Source organism: Colletotrichum chrysophilum (genome assembly GCF_026319265.1).
Source record: "Colletotrichum chrysophilum strain AFK26 chromosome Unknown scaffold_56, whole genome shotgun sequence".
Lineage (NCBI taxonomy): Eukaryota > Fungi > Ascomycota > Sordariomycetes > Glomerellales > Glomerellaceae > Colletotrichum > Colletotrichum chrysophilum.
The window spans coordinates 148,522-169,792 of NW_026517343.1; the positions used below are offsets into that span (position 1 = coordinate 148,522).

At 51.3% G+C, this 21,271-nt stretch overlaps 2 protein-coding genes and 1 non-coding gene across 3 annotated transcripts; 2 read left to right on the plus strand and 1 right to left on the minus strand.

Annotated features, from left to right (window-relative positions):
• Positions 1-5,626: 5,626 nt before the first annotated feature.
• COL26b_007122 (uncharacterized protein) lies at positions 5,627-8,125 on the plus strand (the record flags this gene model as incomplete). The annotated part of the gene is made up of 5 exons (XM_053179925.1): positions 5,627-6,091; positions 6,168-6,308; positions 6,357-6,693; positions 6,756-6,982; positions 7,040-8,125. 5 exons carry the CDS (start codon positions 5,627-5,629, stop codon positions 8,123-8,125), a joined length of 2,256 nt encoding a protein of 751 aa, XP_053036133.1.
• Positions 8,126-8,412: 287 nt separating this feature from the next.
• On the plus strand, positions 8,413-8,502 carry COL26b_007123. Its single transcript has one exon. It is a non-coding gene; the product is annotated as a tRNA-Arg (tRNA).
• A 3,674-nt stretch (positions 8,503-12,176) lies between these two features.
• On the minus strand, positions 12,177-17,025 carry COL26b_007124 (uncharacterized protein; the record flags this gene model as incomplete). The annotated part of the gene is made up of 9 exons (XM_053179926.1): positions 12,177-12,614; positions 12,670-12,768; positions 12,820-13,206; positions 13,262-14,525; positions 14,585-14,870; positions 14,926-15,480; positions 15,536-15,756; positions 15,815-16,127; positions 16,179-17,025. 9 exons carry the CDS (start codon positions 17,023-17,025, stop codon positions 12,177-12,179), a joined length of 4,410 nt encoding a protein of 1,469 aa, XP_053036134.1.
• Positions 17,026-21,271: the final 4,246 nt, after the last annotated feature.

The window sequence follows — 21,271 nt, forward strand, 5'->3', positions numbered from 1 at the left end:
GTAAATATTATTTCGGCAGGTAAACCTGCAAAGACCTATCAAGAATCGGCGACTTGTCACTGTTGTTTGTCCCATTATGCACCTCCATCAGTGAAATTCAAGGACCATGTCTCTCTCTGATTTGCTCCTTCGAGTGTGCTGTCCTCCTGTCTGATGTGATCTGGCCCATGAGACGTCTCTGTGGTCCGCCGTCAATCTGTTGGACGTTCCCATCATCACCGGTCACTGAGACCATGTGTTTCAATGCCTTCACTCCTGTTTCCAATTATCATGGGCTTGGACTTCCAAAGCCGACATGTCGTTCTTTTCTGTGATTTCGTCTTTTCGACTTCCGTTTTGGCTTTCGACATCGAAGCATTTCTCTCTCATAATTTCGTCATATAGTGGCTCAAACTCCCTGATCTCCGGGAGAATAGTATTTCTCCGGGTTTCGTCCGCTTTTAGTTCTTTTGAAATTTCATCCGGCGGCTTCGAATTGTCGGTTGCGACTGACAAGTCGACGACTCTGGTGTGGTATGTGTTCAGTACGACATCGTTCGAATTCTCATTGTTACTCTTTTCGTATCCAAGAGTTGATGCCTTTTCTCTGAAGAATACTCGCAGGACTGGTATTGAACTAGCAACAATGGCGGTTGCTGTCTCGACGGCTGTCCAAATCGTAACGTCCATACCGTTAACTGAGAAATAGTCAATAACTGACACTAAAAGCCCACTAGTCGGAAGTGTGAAATGTACAGAAAAAGTCCCCTTGTTCGAGTTGGACAAGATAGACACCTTTTGTGATGGCACAGACACCAGACCTATTGAAGGCTATGTCAGCTTCCAGTTTCAATGATTTAGCCAGCACAAGAATGGACTTACAGCCATCCAAGACTCATAGCGACACAGATACCAAGCTTCTCATGCTTGCGCATGCGCATTCCCCAGATGAGCTTCCAAGGAACCAGAGCCAACAAGAAGTCCATAGCAGCGCACCATGCGGCGTTGAAGATCCCGTAGTTGAGGGTGATTGATTCGTCCCAACACGTGCCCTCCATCTGTCTGTTGAAGTTCTTCTGTACGGGCGTACACTTCAGCCAAGTGAGAGTTGCACTTGGCAACATCACAAGTGTCAGAGTGACCACGGCAAACCAAACGAAGCCCCTAAACCATCCGCTTGTAAGGCGCAGTAACGTTACACCGAATCCAACTTTGCTGCCCGTCGAGGCAAAACATGATATCGAGGCGCCGATGGAGGTGTACATCGCTATCGTGAGGAGATTCGTCTGGGGATTGACATCGTAAAAGTGGCGGCCGAAACCGAGATTAATCCCCAATTGGGTGATGATGGACTCGACGAGGAGACATGTCTACATATCAAGTTAGCTCAAGGTGTTTTAACCAGACTGGTGTATCGGTAACTTTACCCATGAGAATATCAGGATCCAATCATCCCACCACAGCTTCTGATGACGACTCAACTTTGCGTATATACGCAAAGCTAGAAAGGCGCCGCAAAAGAAGCAAAGAAACCACGTTATTCCTCCGATCAGTGGCCCCCGCGTCTCGATCTGAGCCATCGCTATCGCATCGAGTGAAGCCTTTCAACCCCGGCGCCAACGCGAGTCGACTGCGGGCGTCAAGTCGTGAAATGAGTGAAGTAGCCAAGATGGCTCTAGGATAAAGTAGGAAACATCCGACGCACAGAGGCAGCGACATCCTCCCAGATATCAAAAGAGGTTGACCCAGGTCGTCCTGGACACAGTATGATATCCCCGAGAGCCGGTGCCACCGCCTGGAACTCGCGCGCTTCATTAAGGTTCATCTTGCGGCGCACGGCTACGGGAAGGAGGCGGGTTGTTTGTGCCCGGTGAGGCGGGTGAGCGGGAAGCGTAGTCCTGGGTGCTGAGAAAGACACTCGATGGCAAGGAGCCGGGGAGGCCGCTGTCGGGATATTTCATCCAGAGAGGACGCATGTCGGCGATAGAACTCGACTTGGCCACTTCCACGGAAGTCCAGACCATGAGGCAAGGTGTCATGCCTCGGGAAGTAGCCGATGGTGTGAAGAGGTTATCTGATGAATGAACTCTATTATGAGCTGATTGACTGTGTTGGTTGAAAAGACTGCCTTCTTCACCAGATGCCTTTGAGGAATCAGCAAGGATGTGTTGGCTAGGTGAGTCAGTTCTTCGGAGTTTAGATCACCAAAATGCCCTTGGCCTATGAAACACTGCAATGGACGAAGCGTCCCAGGTAGCCTAAAGCCATTCAATGTTTCTTGTTTGTCCCTTTACTGCCAAGACATCTCGTCCAGGAGGCTCTAACAAATGATAACACGCAGACATTTTACATGATGTGCATAGATTTCATTTGGTTTCTCCGATCTAACTTCCAACGGTTTCTCGATGCAACGCTGGTCAGACTGGACAGTAGTTGGCAGCCACTGATTTTGTTCTAGGTGCATTCGAGATGGCTGCCGGGCATCAAGCGTCGGAAGTAAAACTGCGCTCAGACACCGAGTCTGCGTCACAATCTGCGAGAGAGTTCCTATGATCAGATGTTAGAGCGAATGCTCTCGTCCCGCTCTCGCTTCGGTTTGTTGCATGGTTTCATATAGCTTCTAGCCTGGGGCTGACGCTGAAGTTTAAATCAAAGACGCAGCCCTATGGCAATTGAAGCCGACCACCCCTCGTTGGGTAATGAGATGGCGAGATCAGGCGGACATTATTGCTCCGCATAAGGCCTCAGACTGTGGTGAGACCCCACTGAATCTGGATGCTCACGAACTTGAAATAGCCAAGACGGAGCTTGTGGTATCTTTTTGGCATGTTCCGATCGTCGTGAACGGAACAACATCGATGAGTAAGAGGCGTAGAGTCAGTATTGGCACTGAAAACCGCGCCCAAGGTCGGGACCAACACATGATAAAGTTTATCTGATCTTTTGGTCTTTGAAATTGAAGCAGCCAGTGACCCGGATACATCTCCGGGCTAGTGCTTTCATCAGGTTCATGCTCCTTGAAGATGTTCCGGCTCGCTCAATGATTTGCCTCAAAGACCTCTTGGCGCGCTGCAGAAGACGTGGCCGCCTCCACTAGCATGTGAAGCCTCATCATTTCGACTACGATTGATAAACATTCATAATGTCTTACGTGCTATAGTATCGCGACGTGGCGGGAACGAGACGGTCATTCATATCCCGCGAAGTCCGTCTTCACAGTTCACGTCGGCTACTGACCATTAGCCGTTCGCAGTGGAAATAGTGGCATTCTGGGGCAGAGTGGGCCTATCTCGGTACGGACCGATGGATAGACCTCTTCTCGGGCTGAATAGTGTTGCATTCCATTTGACCCTGGTTTCATGGGCATGGAATTACTGTAACTACTGCGGTGCTTCTTCATCGACCATGTTCATTTGATGATCACTCAATTGCCGTCGTGGGAGCAACCAGAACTAATATGAGGCGAGTTCATCTCAGCTCCTGTACTAGTTCCGGCAGCTGAGAAACAGAACTCAGCTGAATCGAAGTGCTGTAAAGATGAAAATGACGACGCAAATGAAAATGGAAAACTTACCCGCCGATCAAGTGGAACGGCGAACACCGAAATATAAGTGGAAGTCAATTATCTGGACCGACCTGCGGTACTAGAGCTGGAAAGTTTCGCTTCGAATTGTGTCGGCTTGTGGGGGTCTGATGCACCGTGGTGTCTGGCAGGGGCCAGAAGGCGCAATTGTCGGTCGACAGACAGCGTGATCGGGCGCATGTCGCAAGAGCAGATGTGGCTTCATTGTGTGGGTGTGAAGGCTGCGCTGCTGTCGGCCTTGACTGAGCGTTGTTGGTTTCATTGCAGTGGTAACGCAGGGGGTCCGTCTGGCCGGCCTCTGTCATGTCTGGCAGCGGCAAAGCTCTTGGCATCATTTTGGGGGCATTGTAGTGATCATGTAATTACAGTGCTCACTGAGCGGAGATGGGGGCAGAATAGAGGGCGAGAAATGGGACTTTTGCTTGCGCTACTAATCCGAGCTACGGATACGTGCAGACGCGACCACGACTCAGCAATCCAGCACGCACCGGACTCCCAAGCGTGATCTGCTAACTGCGGTCAAATCTACAACTTACCTTCATCTACCTCAACAGTCAGATCGTGCCGTGAGAACACCAAGCTTCCTATTTTTTAACAGGCTGCAGGAACGCATCGTTACGCATGTCTTCATGGAATAGGGAGAGCATGGGTTTATGCGGGGCAGAGGCACAGGAACATGCGCCCGTCTCTCATGTGATGAGCCAAGGTTCGCAATCCGCCCGATGAATATGGAGAGGCTCAGCAATTTACAGCCGCCGCCAAGCTACCAAAGTCCATCCATAAGCGCAGTGCGACGAACAACTGATCCCAGATTTTGAGATGAAGAGGGCGGAGTTCCTCTGGAGTCATCGCTTCTTGCCGCCCTGCCATCAGCAAGAGTTCAGCCCAAGGCAGCGAACGGACCAGCGGTGCTTTCCTGACTGAAAGTCTGTAGCCCTACTTTTCCGCTCTTCAACGGGTCGCTCTTTCAGCGCTACATTCCGTCACGGCTACGCCATACTGAACCGTGCTGAACATGGAGCCCCCTCAAACGAGCCCAAATTGGTACTGCGTATCCAGGCCCTAGTCTTCAATGATAAGACAGGCCAATTGGATGCGTCCGCTGAGAGCAGGCTAACATTTCGGTTGCGCATCTCACTTTTTCTGGCGCAGGCTGTGCCCTTGAAGTGCCATCCCGCGGCACCCGTTGCGACTCATGCTAAGGTCCAACACGTGCCTCTTCAGTCTCAAGATGGGAGGGAAAAGGCCACCATCGACCATGCCATGCAGCACAGTCAGTGAAGCTTCTCCGCATTGTTCGATTTGGAGAACATGTTACAGGACGCGCGGCGCGCCAACGTTCTTTGGGAGAAATCTTTCTTCTATCCTATCTTACCTTTGCGCCCTACAACGCTTCATAGCGGTGTTGAATATTACTGGCCATGTCCTCTGCCAGAGTTACCGACGATCCATCCTCATTTGCCCTGATAGTGGGCGAACAGGACTTGCCGAGTTCTTCGGCAGCCCACAGGAGAAGGTTTGCTTAAACGGAGACAACCATAGCTTTTCGGTCCACTTGGCGGCGCCTTTTCAGAAGGTCTCTCAGGGATCATGCGAACTGACGCACTGCGACCCTAATCAATCTGTTAACAGAGAGGATCCGCGTCGCAATGGAAGGTTCCTTGATGTCCTGCAAAACAGCCGCTGTCTACCCCTGACAAGCGCATCTTCACCCCCCACCGTCGCGAGTTATTCTTAACAATTCTCTCGCTGGCCCTTGCAGAACCATCGCCCTGCCAGAGCTTGATTCCCTGCCAGTCCCCGGTTTTACATGCCACCTCAAGTGCCCGTACGAACCGTGAAGCCGGGGTCTCTTTTACATGCTGATCCCCCCCGCCGCGACTCGTAGGTTGCTGCCAAGCGGTCTGTCCTTTTCCTTTCTGTGCCGGCGACTCGACTTGGATCGATTCTACGAAAGCATGATCCCTCGCCCGCGCAAATAGACCCTTCCGCGAGATCGAGAAGCGACGGTCATCCGAGAAACACCCACCGCGCCGTATTTCGCATCTTTCTTCGCCCTGCGCTATGGCGGTCCGGTCGACTTTGCGCCGGGCGCTGGCGTTCACCGGTTCCGGCTCCGGGCTCGTCCCGTGTCTCACAGCGCTCGGGCTCGTCCTCTTCCAAGCCGGCTCGGCAGCAAACATCTTCGACGCCCGCGAACGAGGGCAATTCAACTTCTCTCCGACGTCTGCGTTGACAATTTCCGAGTTCCTGAGGTTTCTAATTTCGACGATCCTATTCAAGCGCGAAGTGCGCAGACGAACGGCGAATGGTACCGAGTATTCTTCGCTCGGCGAATCGGAAGAGTTGGATCTCGACAACTATGACAGCGGACGGTCGTCGCTCGAATACAACATCGAGAAAGTTTCAGCGCATGAAAAGATTGGAAGTGCAAGGGCGCTGTGGCGCTTCGTCTGGGGAGATGCGGGTGCGGAGATCAGATTTGCTTTTGCGAGGATCGCGCTTCTGCAGATGATTGCCAGCAACTTGGTATGATTGGAAGAGCTCGACCAACCGTGCAGTTGTTGCGCATGAAGAAAGCTAACGCGAAATCTCTGCCAACCAGCTGTTTCTCAACTATCTAGTGGCCGACCCGGGAACTGTGCAGCTGATGAAGAGCGGCATCGCGATTGGCGCCGCTCTCTTCGCGACACCAGCCTTTGGCTTGAGAGGACCCAAGACGAGGTGGATGGCATTTCTGATCCAGGTATGTGGTTTTGTTATCTCTCGGCATGAGACCTACTGACAATTACAGACCTCTGGCTTGGTCCTCTCCCAATTCTACCCGCAACATCGCACGAGAGCCTCGACATATCAGTTGCACCTCTATTTCGCCTTCGTAGCACAGTCCGCCTTCAGCTCCTTGTCTGACATCTACGGAGAGAAGTTGCTCAAGAATACCGAGCTCGGTTCCAATGCATCTAACATGATCCTGGGCGCCTTTGGTGTTGTTTTCAACCTGTTCGCGCATGCGCTTGTACGCTACGCCAATGTGATGGAGCCGGGCTTCTTCGACGGTTACAACAACAGAGGCATTTCAGTTGTCATCATGATGACGCTGCTAGGTCTGATCTCTACTGTTGCCTCTAAACGTGAGTTGCCTTTTGGTCAGACCTTTGTGTACCGCGCTTCTTTGCTAACCTCAGTGTACTAGACATCGACTCCTGGGCCAGATGGTTCACTAACGACGCCACCACGATTATCCTACTGTTGGCTTCAATGAGCTACACGCCCGTCAGATACAGCTACTTCATCATCTCAGGCACCGCGCTCATACTCATTGCCTCGCTGGCCTACCTGAAATTCAGCCCCCTGAAAGACTACAGTGCGCCGACGCCTACTGAGGATCGAGCCCCAGCTTACTCTTTAGGCACATCAAAGGTAAGCTTTTTGATACAGAGTTATATCGTGTTGACAAGTTTGCTTACATTATACTAGAAGCTGAAGTTTAGCCTCCTGACGTTGGCTAGCGTCATCGGCGCTGGCATCGTACCCTTCGCAACCATCGCCGAGCCCCCGCACACGCCCGAGTATCGACTTGTCATGAGGGACGACACCGATGGCCACTGCTTGACACCGCCGGCTAACATAATTCGGCCTTTCACGGACAAGAAGGAACCTTTCCAAATTCAAGCTGGCGAAGGCAACCTTACCGCCTCGCCTTTTAGCAACACTCTGGCAATGGTTCGCTGGAACGCGAAGCGCATGGAGCGTGTGCCTCTGATCATGAAGTACAAGCCTTTCTTCCACACTGTCCACATTTCCATGCCGGAAGTCATGGAGGACAAGCCGAAGACCTATCACAACCTCACGCATTCGCAATACGACCGTCACGAGACGATTTATATGCAAGTTGCGCATACGATGAAGCTCATATTGGACGAGCAACCGGATATCGAGGGGTTGATGTACTTCCATTTCGACTCCTGGATCGATCCCATGGGCTGGGTCGACGAGAATCGGCAGTCCATCTGGTACCCGACTTCGCATAACACGCGTCAGTTTGAGGGTGATGGGCCCAGGTACATGTGCATGAACGACTGGCAGAAGTTTCCTCAATGGTGGGGATGGTACCACAAGTGGAACGAGAAGGCCGTCACCGTCAACGGCGAGATTATTCGAATGAACCGCGGATACGACGTCGTAGAGCATGAGTTCTGCGTAGGCTGGTCGGATATTTACTACATCCCCCGCCGCTTTTTCGCCGACTTTATCTTCCTTTCTTACGTTTACGGTTGCGCGGATTTGTTCCACGAGGTCGCGATCCCGACCATGCTGAACATCATCGACCGCAGCCGACGCAGCGAGAGCGCGCCATTCCAGTCGCTCATTGACCGTATCGGGGACTGCTGGGGAGGATGCTGTGACGACTCGGCGACACCACATGATGTGAAGTGGACACGTTGTGGACACCGATTGGATTATTTGAAGCAGGAGGTTGTAGATGCGCACTACGGCCGCTTGGATGAGCAGACTGCATGGCTTGGTCAAAATCAACGGACGACCAAAAGCGAACGGCGTTAAACTTTGGGGTAAGGGGCATTAGACATAGCGATAACCGGTTCTTTCAATTCTTTTTCACATAGCACACAATAAGTTGGCTTTACTTCACCAAGCAGATTTGCCTCAGGCTTTGAATCCACCTGAAAGTGATTGATCCAAAGCATACTTAACATATGGCGACATGAAAGCTACCAATGCCAGCGTCGCGCGACAGCCCCACGCCGAAGACCGGATACTGGTCTCCATCACCAACAGTGGAGCAGCTGTTTTGAACAACAACTGCGAACATCGACAATCGATCCACCTTCGGGTATGTGGCGCAATGGCTAGCGTGCGGTCTTCCGGTATTCCAACTACCAAGTTGGCCGTGGTTGCAGGTTCGAGTCCTGTCATACTCGGATCACGTTTATTTTTGTCTTAGTTTTGCATCTACGGTGATTCTTAACATGGAAGCGTTATCAAACGGGACGACGATCTCCGTAGTCAACCTGGGTCACCTTAATCAAGGTCGATCGTGTAGAACGTGACAGTTACAGCATATGCAGGAGAAAAACCAAAGTTCCATGTCATACCTGCTGACATGCCCATGTGTATGATGGCGAAGAACAGCATTACGCTGCCGGGGTACTTGGTTTACGGGTAACCTAAGTAGGCGCAAGAGCTTACTCTTGGCGAACCTTTGCCGAACCATTCTCAACCAATCCGGACCACGTCGTCCTGCAACGCGGGCATATTGCATAATTTCAGTTCATCCTTCGAGTTCACTTGGTGCGGCATTAAACTTGTTCCTGATGTTCTTTGAACCACCGTTGCCCTCCCTTTTGCATACTGACATGTCACATCCGCAGCTTCACTCCACGTGTGACGACTGCGACAGTGGAGTCTTCTTCAGCATGCAGCCAGCCTTCTTTCATCGTCCAGCCAGATAGAATTGTCGACTGCATTTGATGAGGCGTACCAGTCGCGCCTTCGAGCCAATGTGAACTCACATGGCTGCCATATATGCGTGCTGCTACTTGCAGATATACCTCACCTTGCTGAACCACTTACAGACGGCAAGCGCCTGATACTCGAAGTCTCCAGAACCCAGCATGACATCTTTGCAGATTGATGATGCGGACCCAGGGTTTCAGAAGTACTTTACAGGCTCCTCTCCGTCATATATGGGGAAATCCTCCATGCATGCTGCTCACTAGGGTAACGTCTTCTACGCTCACAGAAGGCTTTTCTATTCATCTTCTGCATTGCGAAGAAGCCACTCTTTCTAGACATGCAATACAGGGTACCAGCCAACTCAAATCTGAACATCTCGGGCACAGAAGGAGACGTTTATCAAGGCTTGACGTTTGTTCGAGCCGTCCTACGAACAAACCCTTGTATTGCGACTGTCAATGTCTTATCAACGGAAAAAAGCATGCTGCTTCTAGTATTCTACGAGAAATGGCTGCTTCGTCCGTGGGAGGGGCCGCTAAATCGACGGGGCTGGGTGTTTCCAAGAAACAACACTGGCACCACGCATTGTTCATTTCACCAAAGAACAGGTCATCTGGGAGTGCTGGTCGATTGAAGTATCAGATACCCTGCCTATAGGGCTATCAAATCTCCAGCTCGAAGGCTTCGACAAGACCATAGGTATCAGACCAGAAGGATACGAATTGGTGAAGATGAAATCGCGATGGTATCATCTTATAATGATGTACTCTCGTACTTCTCTGACTTTCGCTGATGATGATGATTATCTCCTGGCGATATCGACGATGGCAAAGAGTTTCTGCTCGGCAATGGACATACCTCCATCGCAATATCTGGCCGGCATGTGGGCTGATGATCTACCTCTGTCGCTAATCTGGACTGAAGAATCGATGTCCAAGAGCGGCTATGAAGCAGATGAGATTGGTCTTGAGAGGACGCAAGCGCCTTCATGGGCATGGGCATCTATAATGACCCCCATTGCGACTCCTGACTTCTCCATACTTTCGGCGGCTACTAAGATCATCAGTATCAACACGAAATGAAAATTACCGAATCCGTTTCACAACACAAAGTTTTTTCGCCTTCGTATTCACAGACCGGTCTGCAAGGTTCGCCGATTTATACAGCAAGGTACTTACCGTATCAACTTGTTGACCTCAGAATCCGCTAAACCCCTGTATACAAGGCTTTGGTAGGTCGGTAGTGGGGAAGTAGTTCTGCTAGTAATAATTGGACCAATCCATCCCCAGTGGACAGGGGGGAGCGGATTCTGAGGTCAACAAGTTGATACGGTACTGGATCCAAGCGACACGCCAGGCCGTGTTTGGGGAATTCCTCGACTTCTACTTTCACAGCGGCAGATCTATAGTCATGTGTTGGGACACCGCTCGAAAGCTTAGATCGGATGAATTCTTTTTGCTGCATTTTGCTACAGGAAAAGACGTAGAAAGACCTACAGAGCGCGGCCTAATCCTGTTGCGAACAGCTGACCGCGGAACATACAAGAGGGTAGGAGTATCCATTATTCCGTTCGAGAGCGATTATTCAGGCTCCAAACTTCAAGACGCGTTCGAGAGTCGTCTTCAGACTATCGGCCCGCAACACTACATTGAAGTTGATTGTGACGGGCATTATACCATCGGTGCAATTTGATAGGGCTTCTACATAATGAATGCATCAAGTCTACCGACTAAAGCCATGTGTAGACGTCGTGTCACTGCGTTAATTGTTCCCGAGTGATTGGTTGTTATGTACCACATGAAACATGAGGCTTAATGCTTTCCCCAGGCAATACTAATTGCACGTTGACACATGCTCACGAGACAACTCCCATAAGCGACGTCAGGTCTAGTGACTTGCACGGGCCTGGCGATGGTCATTCCAACCAATGCTGTTTTAGCATGCTACCATATTAGACTACTCTTATAACACTCCATTTTCCGTGACATGTCTCATGAAACACTGACTCGGTCTATTGAAAGATTCTGACTAACAAACTAGGCGCTGAGAGTCTAGTCTGAAGCTTGCTGCTGTGGCGGCAAGTTGCAGCATAGTCGGACATTCGGACTAGGCTTGGGTCCGATCAAAACAGATCAACATTTCGGACGTGAATTCGAAACCCAGAACTGGAGTTGGGGTGCATCAGAAACTGTCAAAACGTCATCTGAAGATGGACGCGCAAGATTAATCTTGCCCGTCACCGTAGTTGACAGCTTTGAACTCAACTAGTTACTACTTACTCCATTGCCATTTAAGAGAACGCCGGCTCCCACTTGGACTCGGGAGTCTAAGACCAGCAACTTTAATCTAAGCTTCTTTACGACAACCTTAAAAACAAAGTTTTGTATTACTCAACTGTTATCTGGTATAACACGTTCATCACGAAGTCTTGGTCAATATGCAGTTCTCTTCCATCGTCACTCTTCTCGTTGCCATGATGGCCAGCCAGACTATTGCCTGTAAGGAGCATCCAGCAGTTGCAGACTGGTCATGTCAAGAGAAATTACTGACTAAAGCGCGACACAGCACCTGCTAGAGGTAATGGGGGCAATGCCCTAGCGAGCAAGGAAGGTCAGCCATGCACTGGCAGCGTCTCCAACCTCCAGCGACAGGGGAAATGCAATGCGAATGGGAAATGCGCGATCGACATTCCGCCCAATGAGACAGACAATGTGGCTAGCAAAGATTGCGAGTAGATTGGCCCGGGAGGAAACTCTATTTCGTCAATGTTCGAATCAAACCTAGTATAGAGACAGACGTCGAGGTGAAGACGTTACAAAAAGATGAAATCAGCGGCGTCTTTTAGGTTTCTCGTGAAGTGTCTAAGCTCATTCGCGCAGTTGTGACGGGGGTGCCGTGGGCTCAATGCGTGCCCGGCTTGGGCCATAACATCACAGTGAATGGAATCAGGAGTGCAGCAAAATGTGAAAAAGAGAGGCTCTCCCCTTCCAGAATCGAACTAGAGACCTTTCGATGGATGTGGATATACCATACGTGATGAACCAACTACACCAAGGGGAGTAACGGGGCTGAGCCCCGCTCGGTGTGATTTGTTGACAGGAGCCGACTCCGTCCCGCTTAACAAGCAATGGAGACGCAATCAAACGTGCTCCGCTTCCTTCTGTTTCCCGCCCCTGAACTTCTCAACAATGCCCGACAGTACTTTAGCCACGGTAGACACCCCAAAAGTCCACCCGCGAATTCTAACCGTGTACACGAAGAAGTAAACCAAAGCCCAATTGGCCACCGCGAACGCAATCAAGATGCCGAATGAGGGCCACTTGTCGGTCAGGAAGACGTTGAGTGTTCTCATGTACTCTCCACCGTTGTTGTAGGGGCAGTAGCCGCAGTTGGAAGTCGCATTGGGGTTCTCAAGGTATCCGGTGCCAGAAACTTGCGTCACAAAGTTGTTCGCATACTCGGCACAGGTTAACCCAGGCGGCGGGTTAAAGCGTGCGAATTCCGCAGAGGCGCACTGAACGACGGCCGGGGGAAGTACGGCGGAGAGAACACCGCGAGTGAACCAGGTCGTCGGGTTCTAGATGATGGGTCAGAATTCGGCTTACTCGTGAAATTGAACTGGAGAGACTTACGATGTAGTACATCCAGTACCGCCAAAACTCTGGAATGGAGTCGTATGGTACTAGGATACCGTTGAAGAGGGCAACCATCACGAAAAAGAAGGGCAGAATCTGGTGCATTGTTAGTCAAACGCGCCGTGGCTAGCTGAAGGACAAACTCACGTTAGACACCGTCGAGTACGACGGCCCGAAAGCCGAGATCCATTGTCCCCAGCTAGACTGGAACAGTGACCAGACGAGGACCATGAGATAAGTGTACCCTGAGATGGAAGCAGTTGCTGGGAAGCCAACTGGGAAGTACCACAGAAGCCAGTAGATCGTAGCGGAGGCAATGGCCATAGGAATCTCGCAGACAACATTCGCTGTGCAGAAAGCAACCCAACCATATGTGCGACTCGGCAACTCGCGGTCTTCCCAGAGGTCTCTGTTCTGAAAGAACTTCAGGACAACCGAGTTCACGACTGTTGGGGGCACAAAAAAGATGAGAATGATGGCGGAAAACATGCGATTCTGCATGCTTGCGATATCATTACCCAGCATCCAAAAAGTCTAGACGTCACGTTAGCATTTGGTACCAGTATTCAACTCGACGAAGATGACTCACGAATCCGTTGAAGATGCCCATAACGGTATGCACGAAGACTCTGCTGTACATGTACTGAGGCTCTCTCCAATGTTGGACGAACATGCGCTTGGTAAGCAGGAGGCATTGGTACATTGTGGATGAAGCAAATTCGGTCGGCGCCGACAATGTCGTCGAAGGGCCTTGTCTTGCAGCCGTGATTTCGTCAATTTCCGTTACAATGGCCTTGTGCTCACTCGAGTTGAGCCATTCCTCATTCCAGTCAACGCGCTTGCCATCTTTTACCGATGGTCTCGAGGCCGTTTCCAGAATGAACTCCGCGACGTTTCTGCTGGGAGGGCAAGGGAAGCCTCGTTGCGCGAAGTAGTCGACCACGACGGAGCCGTTGGTGCCGACCGGTCCGAAATAGAAGGTGTTGCCGCCGCGGTTGAGAGCAAGAATCATGTCAAACTGCTCAATGAGGTCTGAGGATGGCTGATGGATGGTGCAGATAATCGCTTGACCTGCATCGCAAAGCTTTCTCAGGAAGCGGACGATAGAGTAGGCGGACTGACTGTCCAAACCACTGGTTGGCTCATCCAAGAACAGAAGAAGGCTGGGCTTGGCAGCAAGCTCAACTCCAATCGTCACTCTCTTCCTCTGTTCCACGGTTAACGAAGATATCAGCGCGTCTTCCAACTCGCTCAACTCAAGAAGGTGGATGATGCGATCTACGTAGGCAATCTTCTCAGCTCGCGGGATGGTACGTTCTTGTCGGAGGAGAGCTGAGAACTCCAGTGCCTCTCGAATGGTTGCCGTGCCCTCGTGAATATCTCTTTGCTCGCAGAAACCCGTGCCCCGCTGGAACTCGGCTCGGAGAGGCGAGCCGTTGATCAGCATCTCGCCAGAAACAACACCGACTTTCTGTCTTTGTGCGATCGTGTTGAGAAGAGTCGTCTTGCCAGCACCGGAACTTCCCATGAGCGCAATCATCTTTCCCGGACGGGCGTATCCGCAAACACCATTGAGAAGCTGAAGCTCACCATTGCCGTAGGGGACTGTGTAGTTGATGTTCTTGAACGTGAAGACGCTCTTTCCGTCACCAATCGGCTCAAAGGTCTCCTCCGCCATGTTGCTCTTCTTCTTCTCCTCCTTCGACTTGGTGTCTGGCCGTTTTGCGAAGATGAGTGACTGCGCACCGGAGCCCTTGAATCTGATCGTATCTACGGCAACGACTGTAATCGCAAGATAGAAGACGGTGAAAGCCAGCATAATGCCGAAGTTGCGCCAGAGGTTGGACCTCGAACTGGTAGTGGTCAGTGAGCTGAACGTCATTCGATTCTGGGTAGAGAGGGTGAGACTAACTATTCGAATGAGGCTTGCATGTATGCCGGACCACTGACAACAGTGCTACCAAGAATTGAGCCGGGAAGACTGCATCCTTGATAGTTGGGATCTGAGCCAGGTCCTCGAGGGACAAGCTGAGACTCGCTGCACTGCAGCTCTCGGCCGAAGAACTCGTTGGTCTGGAGTGCTTCAAATCCGTACGCTACCGGATTGATGTAGTAGATCCAGCCAAACCAAATGGCATCATTAACAAGAGCCGGTTTCGGAATCACGTAGCCAGTAAAGATGAACATGATGTTGAGAACTGAAAGTGCGGTTAGCATCGACCTTTGGGAACGGGAATGACATCGTGTACATACCAACTCCGACGAATCGGACGGCATCATCGACCGTGGATGATAGGGATGCAAACATGCGGTACATTGTCGTGAGACAGAAAGTTGCTGTGTACACCAGCAACGTGTAAATCCAAAACTTGGCCGCATCGATGTCGAATTGGGCGAGGAAGTAAACAGGGATACTGAAGAGTAGTGTCATGATCAAGATGAGAGGGAAGTCGAGGAGCATCCTTGCGATGACGACGGCTGATGGTCGGTAGAAGGCGAAGACTCGCTGTCGCTCGATCGTGGTACGTCCTGAGACCGCGGGTAGGAGTTCAGCGAACTGGAGCCATCCGATGAAGGCAATTGAGAAGAAGACGACACCGCCGCGGGCAAAGACCGACGAGGTGTCTTGTCCGGCGCCGTAGAACAAAGATGATACGATGAGAGCGTTGGCAATTATGATGACAAGTTTGGTGTAGAAGGAGTTTCGGTCGCCCCAGAGCAGCCAGGCTTGTCGCTTCGTGCATGCAGCCACCTGCTTCAAGAACGACACAGTGTAAACCGAGTCCCCGACAACAGTCTTGCTCTTGGCTGTGTCTTGTGTCAGTCATCCATGCATGATCCAATTTGAAAATAGCAATCTCACCTTCTTTGACCGTTTCCTCGAAGATGCGATGTTTCTCGCTGTTCGTAGACTTGCTGTCCCGCTCGTAATCGTCAACGTCTTGAAGTAGTCGTTGGTAGTGCTCGCTCTGTCGAAAAGCTTGTTCAAGCTCTTCAGGTGTCTTTGGGGCTGATTCCTCGCGTCCGGACTGGAAATGACGGGCGTTCTTGTCGGCGATGGAGGTCAAGAAGTCTGCGGTGGTCCTGTTGAGATGCAAGAGTTAGCTCCTGATTCTCAGCAGTCATTATCGGTTACACTGACTGTCTTGGGGGACACAAGTATCCCAAGTCCTCGAAATACTTCTTCGCCTCGTTGGCTGGGCCTTGAAATAGCATACGTCCGTCGTCTATCACGAGCACCTTGTCCATCAATTCATAGATAGACTCGCCTGCCTGGTAGAGTGTGACTAGTGTCGTGCGGCCACTGACATCTGTGTAGACTCGGAGTGACTTGGCGAAGCTGAGAGCTGTGCTGGCGTCAAGGCCGCGGGTGGAGTTATCCCAGCAGACGACTGAAGCTCTTGTGGCCAGAGTTTCTGCCAGACTTACACGCTTGCGTTCTCCTCCAGAAACACCTAGAGGTCGTCAGAAATGCCCCTAGCCGTGGTGCATCAAAAGGGACTCACCTCGAATGTGCTCGTCGCCAACAAGCGTGTTCTTGGTGTGATCAATACCAAACATTTGGAGAAGCGAGTCGAGAATTATGGGAATAGTCCACTGTTCCCTCTTCCTGGTCTTGTTCTTCAGCGCGAACCAAAGCGTCTGCCATACTGTGAGCGAGGGAAAGTGCCGGTCATCTTCCTCGCAGTAGACCACCTCTCCTCTAAAAAGTCGCAGCTGATCCTCAGCCGGTATCGCGCCGTAGTACACCTCTCCGTCGACCTTGGCGTACTCATCTCGGTGATTGGCGATGGCCTTGAGAAAGGTCGAACATCCAGAACCCGGTCGACCCAGAACCAGCATGATCTCGCCGTGTCTCACTGTCCCAGTCATGTTCCGAATGAGGTCGACGGTAGGCTCTTTGTGAATTCTGAGTTTCGGGAAGAAGCCGGTGATGAAGTGATAGAAGTCGGGACCAAACGTATTGAGAAGATCCCGAGGGAACGTGACGGCTTGCTTGGTTGATGACTCGATTCCCTTTACCGTCAAGTTCTTGAACGAAACTCCGAGCTTTTTCGTTGGCCCTCCTGTTGGCGTGCGCATGTCCATGATCCCCCGCCTGAGAAAGTCCGGGAGGTCGAACGAGTTCTCGCCGGACTCGGTTGGCGCGATGGTTGAGTCGCTCTCACCCCCTGCATCGCGTTCGTGGGTTTTGGGTTGTGAATGGTGTGCGGCCGTGGAGTGATGGTGTTGTAATGTCGAAAGCTCCTTCTCGAGGCCGTGGAACTCATCGAGCGCGGCGTTAATGGAGATCTCTCCGGCCGCATTCTCACCCCAGCGGCCGTCTTCCTCGGGCCTCAATGGACCGGTCATGCTGCCGAAAGTCTATGGTAGGAGAACAAAACAAGGAAGGGTATCTAGCGCAAAGAAGTGTATCAATTTTGTCTATGTGGTAGTTGAAAGAGAAGCTGCGACAGTTGAGTGAACTCGATAGCTGTCGATGAATTATGGTTGGGCCAAAGCAACTGGTCCAAGAAACGAGAAAGTATGAAAACGACATGCAACAACTGATGACGAGGAGAGCAGTGTGTGTTAAGTCAAGTAAGTCTATGAGACCAAGGTTTGCTCCACTCTCGCACTAACACGGGATGGCGCCGTTGCCATTAGGGTACCCGCGGCCGGCATATGCTCCACGGCAGTATCATTTGTCATCTCCACCGGAGTGTTTTGGGGGAATTCATATTCCCCGTAAGTCAAGAGTTTGTCGGACTTACTAGAAAGGGGATGGCATCAGTTGTGCCCTCGTGTCGGGCAGCAGTTGTTTGTGCATGGCGGTGGGGACGAAACCTGTGAAAAAAAAAGTGCATCCCAGAAAGCTCCGTGGAACAGATGTCTGACCAAACAACAGATTCGATGGAGCCGAAATGCAACCCTTATCTCGGGGTAAAACCCCACGCACACTGCAGGTGATGACATACAGCCCAACAATGTGCACCGCCTAGCCGGCGGGAGCTTGCATGTGCATTCAAGACAGTCAGCGAGAGCCATTATTAATACAGAAAGGGTCTAGGGTCATTTTGCCATGGCATCTGGTCGGCGGAATTCATATTCCTCTGCGCAGGTGGGGGCAAAGGGCTTGAAGGGACATGGAGCGCCGTCTCGACCGCTCTTTTAGCGTGGTGGCGATCCCGCTCCGAGCCCTCGATTTCGTGCTTTCATCTGAAGCCGTCGGAAGCACGACACGGGGTTAAGACAGACAGATCTCCCCATGACTCAATGGTGTAGGCGTTCCAGAGATCTCAGCCAATGAGAAGAGGAACTAGATGCGATCCATCAACAACCGTTGAGCTCGGGGTCGTCTATTTCCGAAGACCAGCTGCTTTATTCCCACTAACGTCATCGCGCGTTCAGTTGAGTTTCCAGCGCAACTGATGTTCACGGGACGATCGAGCATCGCGTCTAGCACGCACCGGCAGTCATTGAGAATCCATCTTAATGAGAGTGGGTTAGATCAGCCGTGAAATAGAACCAGATAGAAAACCCTGAATCGCCTGCAGTTCAAACTAGCAATCCAACAAGATCCACGGGCTGCTGCAACTAGCTGACGCGACCCACAACCCGACCGACCCTGTGGCAGGGTTGAATGCAATGTCTCACAACGCCCGGATACTTTGCAGGCAATTTCTTTCCGTGGTGGGCAGCTCCCAGCAACCACATGATGGAACAATAATTTTCCTCGTGAAGACAATGGCCATAGCCTGTCGGCCTATACACGTGTTTGTTGTCAAGCGGTGTGCCCTTCGATGCGGTGCTACACAGTAGTAGCATGTATGCATTCGGGGAACGCCCCGGAGCCTCAAGATTGAGTTCTGGACCCCTCAGAGCTGACGCAGGCTTCGGTTAAAAGAAACTTTGCCGACGCGATAGAGTTATCTCGAGCGGTTATAAATTCCATTTTCGGGACTATCTTTCTATCTAAAGCTTGTTGGTGCCGATGACACCTCAGACATAAACTACGGGCGCGCATATGCAAATACCCGTTCAGCAGCCTCAAATTTCAGTCACGGAGTGGAAGTGCGCTGAAAGCATCTAGTGCCCGGTGGAAGGCCGCTCGCCAGCCGCAAGTTCCACCGGAACGACCTGCCTGGACGGGGAGATCCCCATCATTGCTTGGGAACATGCGTTCGGTGAGTGACTCAGTGCGCATGCATGGCATTCGTGCCGAGAACCAGCCGGATCCTTGCATCGATGAAAGCGGGCGTTCATTGAGCCCAGCCGGAGGTAAGGCACCCACGGATTAGGCACTAAACTCCGGCAGGCCGGCCCCGCTTTCGGAGACGCAGCAAATCTCCGGACACCTCCCGTTCCTAACCGGGGCGAATGATCTGGGCATGACGTTCAAGTAGTCTGTTCCTGTGCCGGTACCCAAGAGTCGTTGTCTCTAAGAATTGTATTAAAAGCAGTGGTAAGCAGCATCTCTTTAAACCCGAGCCCCTCGTGCCAACACTTCTCTCTTCGTTGCCTCTGGGCTCCACGCTGGCAGAGGAACAGGCTCTTCACCAAGGACGTCGGGCCGGAAAAGAACGCCATCATCAGGGCTCTTGAAGACAAAGACAACGTTACGCCCTTGTACTTGATGCCCACAAAAGTCTTTCGAACGTTCTCCCGTCCACCCGGTAACAACATGCACAACCCTCTTCTCATCCGGGGGCAGTCCCCAGCATGTCGAGCCGAGGGTGCCTGATGGCTTCCCGTCTGTGTTCAGAAACAACTCATGTTCAATCTCGATGATTCGGCGCGCAAGGGCATACATTCCGTCTTTCTCCCACAAGGCCTCCCGGGGCGCTGCAAGGACCTTGAGGTAATGCAATGCCTGAACGCGTAAATCAAGGTATCGGCATTTGATAGTCACGAAGAAGATGGGAACTAAGAATCCCATTTCGAACTCAAAGTTGTTGCGGCTCCTGCTCCTGGTGCGCTCATCGGCTGCTTGCCCTAGATCGTCGACCATTCGTCGGTAATCGTCTTTGTATTTGTCGTAGTCCGTCTCGGAAGGGTTGAAAACCATGGCCGTCCAAATACGGCAAAGCCTGTATTTGGATAGCAAATAGGCGCGCTGAACTGCCGTGATAGACATTGGTTGACAAGTTGATTTCGCTTCAAGATTGTTGAATACGGTGTACCAGACATTGAGCAGATGGCTTAGTCTTCTTTGCTCTTCCAGAAGATCTGGACCAGGCTGCTCGAGTTGCTGACCGCCAACGCGGTAGCCAGCGCCACGGCGCACAAGTTGAAACGAACGATTGAAAACGTTGTCCATAGTCTCTTCCGCTTCCTTAAGAGTTGAGAAGAAGACTGGTGTCTTTCTCAACATGTCATGCTGGCCAGGAAACTCAGATCTATCGCCGAAGAAGTGGTGCAAGGTCTGTAGCCGGTGGAATTGCGGCCTCAGCCACTCGGAGACCCAGGATGTGTCTTGCGGATCAAATAAATCAAGAATAGCGTTTCCGTGTCGGTAATGTCGAAGAGCAGCGTCTCTGTCTAACTGCAACAACTCAATGCAGATGAAGAGGACACAAATCAACAGAACCAGCCCCTGATCTGTGATATTTATGAGTTCCTTAATCGCCGCATTGTAGTGCATCAGGGCCAGACTATTAAGATGAAGCGGTTTGACTTTCGAAGAAGTCCCATTGGTTCTGGCTTTGCTGATATCTTCGTAGAGTGAGCTGATCGCAATGAGGGAATGCCTGACCGCCGGCTCGCACATACTTGATTGAAACACAAGATGCGTCCAAAAGTACGGATCTGTTGGCCCCGATAAGTTCGGTCCGACCATCTCAGAGAAGAACTGAATTGTGCGGTTCTCGACTTGCATTCTGTTATCTGGAAACATGTGGATAGGCTGGAGGTGTTGCCGTCGAAGCTCGTTCCTTGGCACAGCATACCCGCCACATGGGCGTCCACTGGTAGCGCACCTCAGACAGTTTGGCTTTCTTTCATCACATTTGATCTTTCGAAATCTGCGTACGACTCTTAGCGTATGGAATGACAAGACCGCCGATACTTACTTGCACGTCAAACACCCAGTCCTTACTTTCTGACTTCCTTTTCGTGCCATCAATCATGTATTGTTCTTTCTCAGTAACCCCAACCGTTGTTGGCGCCTACGCTTGGAATTCGAAGGTACGCACTGCGGCTATTAACCTTCCTGGTGCAAACAATATTTAAAATGGAAGAAAGGGGTGGAAATCACTGTGGCAAACCTTGCCGACTCCTCGCCGAACCCAACAAAGCATTGCTTACGGCGATCAACGTCATCCAACCTAGCTGCAGCATGACCCCTCAGGCCCCGTCCGTCTGACATGAAGGGCACAGGGAAAGATTCCGATGTGGGGCTTCGGGATCACTATCTCCTGTTGTGTAGCCTGACTGCTACCACCTGATACAAAGCTCCCCCAGGGAAGGATTTTCTCTCCTCGGATCAGTAGGAACGCCAGCAGGCAATTTTCGGGATCATCTTTGGATATTTGGCATTATGATAGTGTTGAAGCTATCAAACAACAGCAGAAAATCTTGATCAAACGGTAGTGCCATCATGATACCTGGCAGTATCATG